At 54.0% G+C, this 13,511-nt stretch overlaps 1 protein-coding gene across 1 annotated transcript in view; it reads right to left on the reverse strand.

Moving 5' to 3' along the window:
- Positions 1-3,427: 3,427 nt before the first annotated feature.
- PLCG1 (phospholipase C, gamma 1) overlaps positions 3,428-13,511 on the reverse strand; it is a 41,195-nt gene continuing 31,111 nt past the window's right edge. Inside the window, exons 20-32 of the mRNA XM_009998797.1 lie at positions 11,475-11,552; positions 10,918-11,021; positions 10,587-10,683; positions 10,391-10,460; positions 9,503-9,660; positions 8,895-8,991; positions 8,221-8,445; positions 7,288-7,436; positions 5,698-5,812; positions 5,361-5,522; positions 5,011-5,099; positions 4,223-4,410; positions 3,428-3,633 (exon numbers count right to left, since the gene is read on the reverse strand). Coding sequence (XP_009997099.1) covers positions 3,591-3,633; positions 4,223-4,410; positions 5,011-5,099; positions 5,361-5,522; positions 5,698-5,812; positions 7,288-7,436; positions 8,221-8,445; positions 8,895-8,991; positions 9,503-9,660; positions 10,391-10,460; positions 10,587-10,683; positions 10,918-11,021; positions 11,475-11,552 — 1,575 coding nt within the window. The 3' untranslated portion in view covers positions 3,428-3,590. The remainder of the gene's footprint in view (positions 3,634-4,222; positions 4,411-5,010; positions 5,100-5,360; positions 5,523-5,697; positions 5,813-7,287; positions 7,437-8,220; positions 8,446-8,894; positions 8,992-9,502; positions 9,661-10,390; positions 10,461-10,586; positions 10,684-10,917; positions 11,022-11,474; positions 11,553-13,511) is intronic.

Below are 13,511 nucleotides of genomic sequence, written 5' to 3' on the forward strand. Positions count from 1 at the left end.
TCAGGTTTTGGTGCAGGACATTAGAAATGTGTTTGCATCTGAAACTGAAAGGAAAAACTGAGGGGTGGCTCGACAGTCCCAGCAGCAGCTCTTCTGGTGATGAGAGAAAAGTGTCACCAGAATTCTACACAGTGTGTGAATATTTATCATCATCTAATCAAAGATGAGTGTCTTGACTTGAAAGCAGGGGTGTAAGGTAGAGGTTGTGTAGTCAGCATCAGTAAGGAAGGGAAATTAAATTCTCCACCTCCATCTGCTCTCTGTGAGCTTGGGTGTGATAGGCACAAGTAGTAGCCATTGTTTTTAATCCATGTGAATCTTGTTACTTATGTCTCTGAGGCTGCTTAGATTAAAGGCACAATCCAATTGCTTAATAAGATGAAAGCCTGATCTGTGCTGTACCTGGCCTGCTCGTGTGCAGGGCTGCTGGTTCTCCTTATGCAAGGAACAGAGATGCTGTATTCATCAGCAGCAGGCCCCACCATGAGTTTTCTAGACTGTTTCATTTGGGTACCTTATTTTTCAGCTCCTTCATTAGCATAATAATATTTTTTTTCTTATTTTTAGCAGAACACTAAACAAACCGTGATTTACAGGCTCTTATTTCCAGTTGCCCGAGAGCCGAGCGCTGCTGCACGTCAGGGCGAGAGGAGCGGGCAGAGGTGCTTGCTTCAAGAGAGGGTTTGCAGCAGAGTACACCTGCAGAGCTCCAGCCCCAGGTATTTAGTGTCCCTGTATGTCCCCGTGGCTGCATGTCTCCTCCCTGCCAGGGGCTTGTGTTGGTCACTGTGTAAAGCCACCAGCAAAAGCAGTAGCTGCTGGGATGAGAAACCCCATAGTCAGCCCACAGCTGAACGCAGAACTTTAAACTCACACAGAAGCTGAAGCTGCAAGATACCTGCTTGGTTGGTTTTTGCTAAGTGTCCCCTTTCTGTTCAGGAGGAAAAGGAAAATGTAGAAGGCTGAGTTTCCATTTAGTTGGGTGTGTGTATATATATTTAAAGGAAAAGCAACTATTTTTGGTCACGGATAGAAGTGTTGTGATCTGTCTTCCCTGCAAGCCCCTCTCTTAAAGACATTACAGAGGCAACCTGATGGGAAGGTGATGTTTGGGTTCTAGGCCACTGGGAATCAGAAGAGAAAGATGATTTTGAACACTTAGGCACAAATTAGAAAGTAAACATGATGCTGTACCTTGTCAAGTTAGTAATATTTGAAATGCTTGTAAACTTCTCTCTCCTGTTGTCCAGAGAATTTTGGCTTCACTTTTTCCAAATCCATCAGTGGCCTGATGTGGTTCAGCTCACTGCAGTACTCTCTTGTAATATCTCAGTTGATCACAAAACCAGCAGGGTAAGATAAGACAACACTACAAATTGGAGGGGGCGGGGGGGAATGAGACATGTGCAAACTGTACCTTTTTTGCAAGCTTAGTTTCTGCTTTTTTGCTGGCTGTGATTCCCTGCCAGGAAAGCCCGATTGGCATCAAAAAACTTTAAAGCAGAGCAAGGGAGCTCTGTTACCTTAGCAGTGACTATTTTTTTTTTTACTTTCTTGTTATTGCTTGTTCCAGTAAAGAATGCTCTGTTGGCTGTCACTGGCCATATTTTGATGGCACAATTAAAGCCTCTTTTTGCCCTGTACTGATGGAGGGTAGTATTAGGCAGACTCTTGCTTACTGGTGCTAGTGAAGGGTGGGCTAGGAATCCATGGCATAGAAAACTTCTTGCTAAAATTGCACTTTCTCTCTGCCCCATCTGGCTCGTGGTGGTGTTATGGGTACGTGGCTGTGATTCCCCTTGCACATACTAACATTGCACTAAAGGAGAGACTTTGGGAGCAGCGTGTTGATCACTTTGTTTCTCAGCAGACCACAAAGTCAGCCTAATGGGGTCTCTTTTTTTTTTTTTTTAATTATTATTATTTAGAAATCATGCTGGTGCTGAATGACCTGGAATTATTTTTTTTTTTGCTTGGATTTATCCAAAGGAAAATGTAATTGTAGCTGCAATGGGACCTTTCATAAGGGTGACCATGCAGCTAGGGAGCAGGGCAAGGGCTCTGCTGTGTAAACAGTCTTTGTACCGGGGAGGTGTGGGGGGTGCCCGTGGGGGTTATTACTGTGTTGTTGTTGGTTTTTTTAAGACCACAATTTTAGGTGGTCACCTTGGCAATTGTGTGAGACAGGAAATAGTTTTTACTTTTGGTAAAGGGTTTTAAAGAGAAAAAAAAAAACACAAGTGAAGCTGCCTGTGATTGTGGGCTGTGGCTATTAGGCTAGGGTAGCTTGTACCTGCTATGGACTTTACCTGCTCTTATTCTGAGGGCAAGAACTCCCTGTAGCAACAATGCCACTTCTGAGAAGTGAATGGCAAGTTTCCCTTCCTTTTGTATATGTGAAAAAAAAAGGAAAGAGCTTGCTTGTACAGTTTGTTGAAATGAAACCAGACATTTTTGGTTGTTCCTAAATAAAGAGTGTAAAAGATGAACGTGAGTTGACTGGTAATTGTGCAGGGGTTTGGGGAAGCCCACAGTGATGCCTGGTCATGCAGAACAGAGAGAGTTCCCAGACCCCAGCTGCTTGTCTGGAAGGGGGCACCACTCAGTCACAACCCTCCCATTAGTTTTAAATGACAACCACTTACCTGCAGGGTCAGGCCATGAGTGAGTGATGCAGCAACATGCCAGAACCCACCTACCTTCATCCTAGGAGCCTGGAGTAACTACTTGTCCTCAGATAGGATCAGAAAAAGCATGCTCAGCTGTACCACATACCCTTCTTTTATCCTTTTGAGTGAACAACATTGAACTTGGTGCTGCTCTCAAGTTATTTTTTCCCCTTCAGAGCCAAACTTCATAAAGCCAGAGCCAAAAGCCATAAAGCCCCACAGCACCAGGCAAATCTGCAGGGGATGGGGGAACCACCAGACACCCCAGCCACCACGTGTGTAATACTGACACTTTTATTGTCATTTAAAGCTAGAGCGGCCTTGTAAATGTAGAGTTTCACTACTGGACCCAGAGGCAGTGGCTATACAGGTAGGTAGATGCAATGCTGCCAGGACAGAGAGAGGTGCTGCCTCGGTCGCTCAAGTCTCCCCTGTGCCGGGGTGCTGGGAGGGGGCACAGAGCAGGATGGCTGCAAAGAGCCTCCAGCAGCTGCACAGGACTGGGATCTCTGGGAATCCAAGCAGAGCAGCCACAGCAGGGGGCTCGTTGGTCGTGGGTTGTTTTTTTTTTCTCTCAAGTCTCTTTCCTTGTGATTATAGACAGTTTTGTCTCTCCCTCGGCGGCTGGCAGGCTGTGCACACCCATGTGCTTCATTAAGGGCTTGGTGGTGAAGGTTTGGGGTTGGTGTTTGGGGTTGTTTTTTTTCCCCCTCCCCACCCCAGTTTGTTTTATTCTTTTTTTTTTATTCTTTTTTTTTTTTTCTTTTTTTTTTTTAGTTCTCCACTCTTAACACACTTCAGCAGAGAAACTGGAAAAGCTGCCTGAAAGTAGGCCATAGCAGTGCCGTTTCCATAGAAACCAGTTCACAGCGTGCCGTGAGATTCACAAGCACTGGAGGTGCTTTTGCCCGCCAAGATGGGCTACAGCCGGTTGTCCCCGTTGACCCGGGTCCTCCGCAGTACCCTGCACAGAGAGGGGACACACTCAGGATGACCAAGGGCCACGATCCAGGGTCAGAAGCTGCCCCACAGGAGGAAAGATGGAGCTCAGCACATCCCCCCCTCATACTGGGGGAAGGTGCCACTGGCTGAGGGGTGGCAGCTCCTTGTCCCACCCTACTCCCACAGACCCCCCCAAAAAAAAACCCAAACAGTAGCTCTCCCAAGGTTTGGCACAATCCAGAGTTAGATTAGATTAGGAAGAAATTATTTACAGTGAGGGTGGTGAGACACCAGCACAGGTTGTCCGGGGAAGTTGTGGCTGCCCCAGCCCTGGAAGTGTTCAAGGGCAGGTTGGATGGGGCTTGGAGCAACCTGGTCCAGTGGGAGGTGTCCATGGAGGGGGAGCTGGGACTAGATTAATGTCCCTTCCAACCCAAACTGTTCTATGATTGTTTAGGAACCTTTGTGCTGAAATTTAGGGTTTCCAGATAGCAAACAAGGCTGCAGCTCTGCTCTGGCTTGGTGAACAGCTGCATTTATCTGCCTCCACTGAGGAGCCCATCTGCTGGGGGTGTCTCATGCTGGGAAGGGCTCAGGGAGCACTGTCCTACCTTCGCTCCCGGCTCTCAAAGTGGTCAGCCAGCTGCTCCTGCGACACACGGAAGTCCTCAAAGGGCTGCTGGTACCGCACCTCGAAGGACCCTTCCCTGCCCCTGCTTGCCAGCAGCTGACTGGAAGCATCCCCTGCTCGTTCCCGTAGGACTGAAGCACTGAAGAGGTTGATTTCACCATTCTCCTGCTTGGATCAGAAAAAAACCCAACAACAATACAGGGAAGAGCTTAGGATTTCAAAGTGCTGGTGCGGGGATGTGCTGCCCTGGGAGCTGTGCTGCCCTGGGAGCTGCCACACAGGGTGTGCAGAGCTCACAGGGGTTCAGGGTTTGCAACATGCAGCTGTTCTGTCATTTACAAACATTGCTGGCTGCTGCCAACATGATTTTAAATGAAGGAATAAAAGAAACATCTGTCTCTGAAAGAGCTCTGCCTTTTGCTTATGCCAACGTGGACGACCAGAGCCAGCCAGGCTCTATGATACTGAGCTGTAACTTCCCTGGAGCGCAGAGAGGAACTGGGACAGAGAAAATCTGCCTCCTTCAGCTTTTGCTGAAGGGATTTCCAGGCAAGTGAAGTCAGGACCCTGCCCAAAAAGCCCTGGCTCACTGCAGGAGGGGAGCCTGGTGCTGCCCACCCTGCCAGCCCTCTGTGAAGCCCAGGGCTGACACCTTGGCCATCCCATGTGGCACAGACCAGGCACTGCTGAGCTTCACTGCACAACCTGCTGGGGCACAGAGCCATGCTGCTGGGGGGCAAGCTGAGCAGGATGCTCTTGTGGCCTTACCTTACTAGGGAAAATGTCTATCTTGACAAGCAGGGAAGCCAGCTCCAGGTTCTCACTGTAGTTGTTCTTCAGGGGTACAGCTCGGAAACCTGCAGCAGAGACAGTCCCAGCATCACCACCAGTGACATGTCGGTCGCCAAACCCCCAGTAGCCCCCAAGGGGCAGTTCCAGAAGGATGTTAGCAAATGGCTTCTTTCTCCCTTTACCTCGTTGGGGATGTGACCTGACACAGGAGGGACTGAGAGCATCCTCCCATGAAACTCAGTGTCTCCCTGGCTAATGATGTGATTTGTAAACTAGTGAGAACCACCACTCCATCCCCTCCCTCACCCCTTCCCTGAGTGCTTTACCTGTCTTCAAGCCTTTCACCAGGAAGGTGGCCTGGGCCAGGAAGTTTTCATCACTGAACATGTCCTCCTCATACACCACAAAGCGGAGGAAGGCAAAGTCAGGGTTGCTGACCTGAAAGTGGAACTGCTTCGGGGTCCAGAGAGGGTTCAGGCCGTTGTCCGCTAGTCAGAGAACACCACTGTTAATGGGCAGCCTCCACCAAGCCCTGTGTCCCCATGGCTGATGTTCAAGGGGAGGGACAGTCCCCACCCCAAGGCCAGGCTTTGCTGCAGTGCCCACAGCTCACCCAGGGTCAGGAGTGGTGGTGGGTCCCTCTCCCTTCACTAACCCACTCACCCACGATCTCTGTTTTCTGCTTGGCATTGTCGTACTCAGCACCAGACACCTCCACCTCCACAAAAGGACAAACTATTCCCCTTCCATTTTTGGGAAGGTGCCGAGCCCCCAGGACCTGGGAAGAGAGAAGGTGAGACTCAGTAAGAGACAGGACCAAAGGGAAAAAAAAAAAAAAGTGTTTGCATACCAAGACATTTTCTTTCCAAATAAATCACCCTGGCTCTGTTAATTGGAGAGAGAAATGATGCTGAAAGCCAGCCCAGAGCTGCCTGCCTCTTGGAGAAAAACAGCTCCCACCCCTGGCAGCTGCTGTGGTGTTACCAATCACCAGTTTGACTTGTAAGCCATGGAAAAAGGCAGCTGGACTGCCCCAGTTTCCTGTCTGTTGCCTGCACAGCCAGGCCTGGACCACAGCATCCCAGTTCCAGCCTGCCAACCTGGGGCTGGGCTGCCAAGTCCAGCCACTTTCCCCCATGCTGGACACCCCTTCTTTGCAGAAACTTTTCAGCCCTCCTGCCTTGGCTCCAGGACAAAACGGAGCCGCTCTGCCTCCTGTTCGTAGCACAGTCTGTGCTCGACTCAAATGACAACCTGCTTCCTTGCAGGAGAAAGAAATCCCAGCTCCCTCTTGCCAGTGGCCATATGTCACTCCAGCGTGCTGTCAGCAGGCTGCTGGTGCAGGGGAAGGACAAGCTGCCAGCGCTGGGTCATGTGCTTTGAGTCATGCTGGGCTCGAGACGGCCCCTCCATCCATGAAAGCTGGCTTTGGTGGGAACACTGGGCAGCGTCCCCAGAGGACAAAAGGCTGAGCCTGTCTCTTAAAGGAGATGGTGACAGGCCATAGCACAGCGACTCTTGAGACCTGCTGGTTGCAGCTGCATCTCAGGATGAGGGAAGAGTTTGGAAATCAGATGGGTTTTAGGCAGACAGTGGATATGGAGTTGACGGTGCAGATGGGACATGAGCTGACATGGGAATGGTCCAGCCCCAGTGCCACCAACTGGGAAGAAAAAGATTAGCTGAGCATCCATAGTCCACCCTGTGGTACTCACCCCAGCAGCCCCCATCATCACCAGCAGTGCAACACAGAAACAGGCTGAACAGTCTGCTCGAACCTCGAGCATCTTCCCAGGTGGGAAGGGGACACAGCAAGGTGGGTAAGCTTAAGCCCAGAGTACTCAGTGACAAGGATGGGACAAGGCACTGCTCCGGTGTTACCCCCCTGGGAGTCATCCTGTGTTTGCTCAGGCAGTCCTGGCCAAGTTCATGGGACAGGGATGCCAATTCTGGGGACAGGGATGCCACCTGCTGGCACTGGGCCCTGGGTGGGAGGGGTCCTGGGGAGAGCACCCAGGGATGCTCCTACTACTCCTCTCCAGGTGTCCAGGGATGTCAGTGGTACTTCCCTCAACAGCACCCATGGGTCTCCCCCTGCAGCAATGGGATGCTCGGGGGGAAGCTCTTAGGTAGGGGGCTGAGGGGTTTGGTGAGGAGCAGCTGCAGACAGAGGCCAGGAACCTGGAAAAACCCTTCTGTCACCCTGAGCTCAGTGTAACCACCTGGGTCTCCAGGCTGGGAGGAGGTACTGACCTCAATGGAGATGGAGAGTGGCTCCAGCCCCCGCAGTGTGCTCTTGTCAAAGGGGTCAAAGATGTCATCCCGCATGTTGGTCGGCTGCAAGACGTACCCACACTGGCCACTGGACATGAACAAGGCCTGGTTCATCTGCATGGGCTTGTCTGGAGAGCACAGACAGGAGATAGAGGGAGAAGACCCTGTGCCCTTCCCACGAGCCAGATCACCCAGGTTACTGGAGAAGCCCTTTGCAAGGGGACCTGGCCTGTCCCTTGGCACTACAGCCTGGGCACATCCTGGGGCTGTGGGGTGGCTTTCCCAGTGCTCATCCCCTCTTCCTCCCTCTCCTTGGAACTTCCCTTGTGCTGGCTCTAGTGGCTGCCAAACCGCCCTGTGAGATGCTTGAATTCACAATGAAAAAGCCAGCAGGAAAAAAAAGAGGAATGTAGTTTTCTGGTGGGGTGGGGGGGGGCTGAAAGGGCTCACAGCAGGGTTTGGCAAGGGCCAGGGAAAGGCTGGACTGCACGGCAGGAGAAGGACTGGGAGCTGGGGACAGGAAAGCAGAGCAGACACAGACCCTGCTACCTGCTGGTGTCCCATGGCTGGGGCTGCACCAACCCCTTTGCTATGTTCCTTGCCTGCTCTGCCTGCTGCCAGCGTCCTTGGAAGAACTCTCTGCTTCCTCTCCATTTCCTCTTGTTCTCATGACACCACAACCTTGTGGCTCAGCTTGTGGGTCAATCAAGCCCTCCAGAGCACATCGTCCTTATGGCAACCATGTGCCTGGGTAAACACCAGGTCCTGCTCCCTGCATCTGGCATGGAGACCCTGGGCCTCCTCCTACACCCCGTTTGCCAGGATGGGGTTAGCAGGGCTGCAGATGGGTGGGTGGGAGGAGGCACAGGGTTCCCCAGGAGCCTGCCCACCTTCCCTGCCTGCTGCCCTCACCTGGGGTCTGGAAGTTGAGTGCTACCAGCTGGCTGCCACAGATCCACATGGGCAGGGGGTCGTAGTTGGAGGAGTCGAGGCGCTGGCCCTTGGGGTAGATGCGGGAGAGCTGCAGGCGGTTGTACTGCAGGAACTTCTTGCCTTTGATCTTGTTGACATACTTTTCTGCCTTGGTCTCAGGGAAGGAGGACATGTCTCGGTAACAGGCCCTCTCTGTGCCAATCTCTGGGAGGAGACAGCACAGTGTAAGCCACAAGCACATTCCCTTTTCAGACACTTCAACCACCTCAGACCCCTTCCCAACACCATCCTCTTCCTCCTTTGGCTCAGCCACCATCAGGTTGTGCAGACCCTGCCCTGCCCCAGCAGGCATTTGCTGGGTGCCCAACACCAATGGCTGAAAGCACCGAAACTGCTCTTGGTGATGGGGCATGTGCTCCCCAGCCCCACTCCCTCAGCAGCTGCTCTGGATGATGACAGATCCCAGCAACAGAAGAGAACTTCCACCCTCTGGAGAAGGCCATTTCCAGATCTCCAATGTAAACAGGCTCCAACCTGCTTTGGACACCAGTCCTCTGCTGAGATCTAGCCAAAGCAGCACCTCAGGACAGACCGTGGGGCCTGCCATGCCCTGGTGACTGTCTGTGGTAGCCACCAGACCAGCAGGAGCTCACTTTCTTCATCGAAGGGCACAGGTCGGCAATAGACCACCAGCTCTGAGAGCTCCAGGGCAATCTTCTTCCTCCTCTCCATCATCTTCCCTTCAGAGAGCTGCCGAGAGAGGAAGAGAGAGGTGTAATGGCCAGGTGGGAGTTACAGTGCTGGACAACCCAGCTCATCAGCTGCAGTTAACAGCAGTGCTGGCCTGGTGGGGGTGCTCCTGCCCACATTGTGGGAACCTCTAACAGGTCTGCTGGGTCTGCAAGGGGGACACCACAAAAACACCCATGGGAAGGGCCCTTGGTGGGTCCAACCTCCTGCCTGGAGCCAGACTGGCACCAGTATCAGTGCAGGGCAGCTGTGGCCTTGTAGCTGAGCCTTGTCACCCTTCATGGATGGAGACCTCCCACCTCCTGAGGCTCCCAATGGACAGGTATCCTCAAGATGTCCACCCTGAATCTCTCAAGGCACCACCCCTTACTACATTGTCAAAGATTACTCTGGCTTTACTGTCTTTGCACCTGCTCTTCAAGTTGTCCCAGGCTGCCATCCCACCACCCTCCCCACTTGTTCCTGGATGATCCAGGACTTGGCAAGGAGACATCTGACTCTCCAGACTCACCCGTGCATCAGCTGTCTGAGCTGCCTCCCGGATCTTCTTCACCCAGTCCAGCAAGTCCTCGTGTGTGTCAGCTGCCACATCCAGGGACAGGCGTGACACCGAGGCCATGCTGATGGAGAAGACGAAGAGGCGGTTGTTCTTCCCCTCGGGGCGGATGGCTGCGTGGGGAGAGGGAGCAGAGGGCAAGGTCACAGGCAGAAGCTCAGACACCAGCCCTTCACACCACAGGAGAAAGGCAGGAAAGAGACACTAAGGGACTCTCATGGCCGCTCTGGGTCTCTTCAGCTAAGAGCAGCTCAATGTCTGGTCACTGGAGGCAACAGATGGAGCTCAGGAAGCGACAGGTGAGGATGCAGTGTATCCTGAGGGGGCTGAGAAGCCTCATGGGACCTTTGTGATGCCCTGTTCCACCTATCCCTGTATTTTCCTCTCTTTGTGCTCTGAAGCACCCAGGTAGGAACAGCCACCTGGAGCACGAGGTCCTCTGGGGTCTAAGCAGCTGAGACAATAGGGAGCTGCAGGCTGGACCCAGCTCAGCAACTGCCCAGGAACCCCAGAGCCTGCAGCAGGCTGGACCACACGTGTGCCAAGGAGTGCAAATCCTTACAGAAAAGAAGGAGCCTACAAAATCAGTCTGCGCTCCCTTGCTGGAGCAGTTCCTCAGCAGGCCCTGGGGTGCTCCTGGGCTGTGCCCAGCCCTGAGGGACCCTCTGTGCCTGGAGCAGCAGTGGAGAGTGTCCCCCATGGTCGGCACACACCACAGCCTGGTGCTCACTTGTGGCAGGCACAGGGGTGCCTAGAGACAGATGGACACGAAAGTCCTTCAGCCCAGAAGATCCACAAACAGCTGCAACACCCCCCAGTCCTCCATCCTGCCCTGGCACTCACCGATCTGGCAGGAGGGCACATCCAGGACACCTCCGAGCAGGTCTCCCAAGGGGCTGTTCTCATCCAGCTGCTGCAGGGAATGAAGCACAGGCAGGATGGTGCTGGGCTGGGTGCTGGGCAGTGCAGCTGAGCCTGGGGGTGCTGCACACACACTCCTCCCACCTCCCCTCCCTGCTCTGCCCAGGCACTAGCTCACCTCCCGCTCTGGCTCCAGGCTGCTGGGACCAGTAATTTCTTCGACATAGTTAGAAGGGAACCACAGCTGCTTCTTGCCACCATAATCTCCTCTCCACCTGGAAGGGAGGGAAAGGGCAGTGTCAGCACCCACCACGGGATCCCAGAGCATCCTCACTGAGGGTCACAGGAGACAGGCAGCTCTTCCATCATCTGCTTTTAGGGTTTGTGAGGCTTTGGGGCTGTGCAGCTTGTGGGCAATACCCAAATGGACCCATCTCTCGAGGGGACACCCCTTTGTAGGGATCATGACTGTGTCCCTGAGAGAACAAGGGGTCTCAGGATCAACTCACCAGCCTCCTTCCTGTTTCTCCACATTCTGGATGATGGCGTTTTTGGTGAAGGTGAGCTCATCCTCCCGCTGTGCTTTGTAGTCAAACAGGGCTTTGACTGCACACTGCAATGAGGAGGGGTCCCGTGAGGCCAAGCAGTGGACAGACACACGGACACCAAGCCAACAGGTTGAGAGATCACCTCCCACTGCAAACATGGGGGGTGGGAGGAACTTGAGAGAGGCACATCATGTGCAGGCAGCATCCAACCCTGCTGCCAGACCCTAGTGACCCTTGCAGAACAAATCAAGGCTTCCATTTCTGCCAAACCAGAGGTCACAGGTCTGGCACAGCCCTGCACAGGCAGCTTCCTTTGGGCTGGAGCCACCGTTGGGTTTAGTTTGAAGAGTTCAGAACAAAAGGCAGCCCAGCCTGGGAATCTGCAGGCTCAGCCTGGAGTGTGACTCCCTGCATGGTCCAGAACTGTGTGTACAACATAAGGCTCTTGAGAAATGAAGAGACACTGGCTAAACACTCAGGCCCCGCAGGTTGATTCATGCCAAGCAGCAAGACTGTACCTTGAAGGTGGGCATGGGGTTGGCTTCCACGTAGAACCCGGGGTGGCGTCCCTCGTAAAGGGCTCCGTAATCTGGCTCCTGTCAAGGCAAAGGGCCAATGGTGACAACTGTGGCTCTGCAGGAGAACAGCTCCCCCACCTTGGGGAAGGTAGGGAGACCACCCCAGGAAAGGCACAAGACTGAAGGTGATGCTGCACACAGCAAACAGATGCCCAAGCCCACATTCCCTGCTGACTTGGGTCAGAGGGGCAGCAATAAATCTCACTTGAGCCAAGAAGTGTTTCCAGCAGAGCATGAAGGCCCAAGGGGCGTGGATGGTGAGAGAAAGAGATGGCTCACACGACACCACATCAAGGCACCAGCTCAAAACAGACCTATCTGTCCATCATCCTTTGGCTTAGCTCTTCCCACCACCACCCACACTCACCGCTGTCCCTATCTTCTCCAGGGTTTCCTCGTTGATGGGGTACCTCAGCTTCATCTTGCGGTACAGAGGGTGCTTTTCATAGTAGCTGATCAAGTCCACCAGGCTCTCGAACTCGGAGTTGCCGAGCAGCACGGTCTGGCCCTCCTGCTGCACTCGGCAGTGTTTGATCTTCCCTTCCGCCCTGGCAGGTGGAAAGACAGAGAGAAGCCACTTGGCACCTGGCAAGAGAGGGTCTCTGCCTGAAGAAAAGACAGCCAAGCAAAAAGGTGCCCTCAGGCTGAGCCATCTCGCACCAGGAGACGGGAGGAGGAGCAGGGTCTGACAGGCTCTCACAGGGCTGCACGGCTTATCCAGGAGTGAGAAGAGCCCTCTGAGGGCTCAACGTCAGGTTCTTAGCCCCTCACCTGCTCTTTCACACCCCGCAGCGTCCCAACCCAGCACCCTTTCCCCAGGGACCCACCGGAAGGAGATGGCGTAGGAGCTGGGCTCGCTCCTCTTGCGCACCAGGAAGGCTCCGTCGCGCGGCACCCGCATCAGCATGTGCTCGGCCTGGGCCCGGGTCAGGTTGGCATGGTACCACCTTGCAGGAAAGACACGTCGCTGTGCACAGGTCTCCACACACCCAGCTCATCCCTCACCTCTGCCATGTCACACCATTTCCCCCTCCAGCCCACCGAAAACTGCCTGAACCCTCCAAAGGAGGCAGGGAGCAGAGACCAACAGATACATAACACTGCAACAGGGTTGTCTTCTCCTTTCTGTGGGACAGGCAGGACCAGAGCCATCTGGGGACATGAGGGGTGGGTGAAGGCCATACCAAGCTCAGTGCCTCCCTCCTCTACACTGAGTCTCCAAGACAACCAGCTCCATCAACAACAAAGCTGGCCAGCATGGCTGCTGTGACACAGAGGGCCTCACGAGGAGCAGTCAGTGACCAGGGAGCCCCAGCAAGGAAGAAACGACTGCAGAGACACCTGGGAGGGTTTCCCATGGGGTCCCAGCTGCCCAGCAGACATGACCCACCCTCCCCAAACACGCACTCACTCTTTGCTCTCATGGGCATTGGTCTGCGGCACGGGCTCCGTCAGCCTCATCTCAAACTCGTTGCACCTCAGTGGCACCTCCTGGTAGTGGGTGATGAGGTCGTAGAGGCTGTCGAAGACCAGGTTGTCCGTCAGGAAGAACTTGGGGCTGCCAGCATCCTGCCGCGAGTGGATCCGGCAGTGCTGCACCTTCCCGTTGCGCCTGAGGAAGAGGGAGGGAGGGAGTAAACCAGGGTTGTCCCTGGAGATCTGGCATCTACCCCAGGCACAGCTCCAGCCTGGACACAGCATTTCAGACCCTCAGAAGACCTGTTGCACAAGGGTCACTTTGCACTGGGATAGCGAGTTGACATGCTGCTGGGGCACAGAAAATAAGGGGAGAACCCCGCGCGTGGGTCACTGGCGAATGGGACCCCACCACTGAGGACAGTGTCAAGATGAAGCCTACCCCAGCAGACACAGGGAGCAGGGGGCTGGTGCCTGTGGCCCTCACCAGAAGGAGAGGGTGTAGTCTCCAACAAAGGTCTCGCTCTCTCTGACGAGGAAGGAGCCGTCGGGGGCCCCGGG

The sequence above is a fragment of the Chaetura pelagica genome, unplaced genomic scaffold (genome assembly GCF_000747805.2).
Source record: "Chaetura pelagica isolate M959 unplaced genomic scaffold, ChaPel_1.0 scaffold275, whole genome shotgun sequence".
NCBI classification, from domain to species: domain Eukaryota; kingdom Metazoa; phylum Chordata; class Aves; order Apodiformes; family Apodidae; genus Chaetura; species Chaetura pelagica.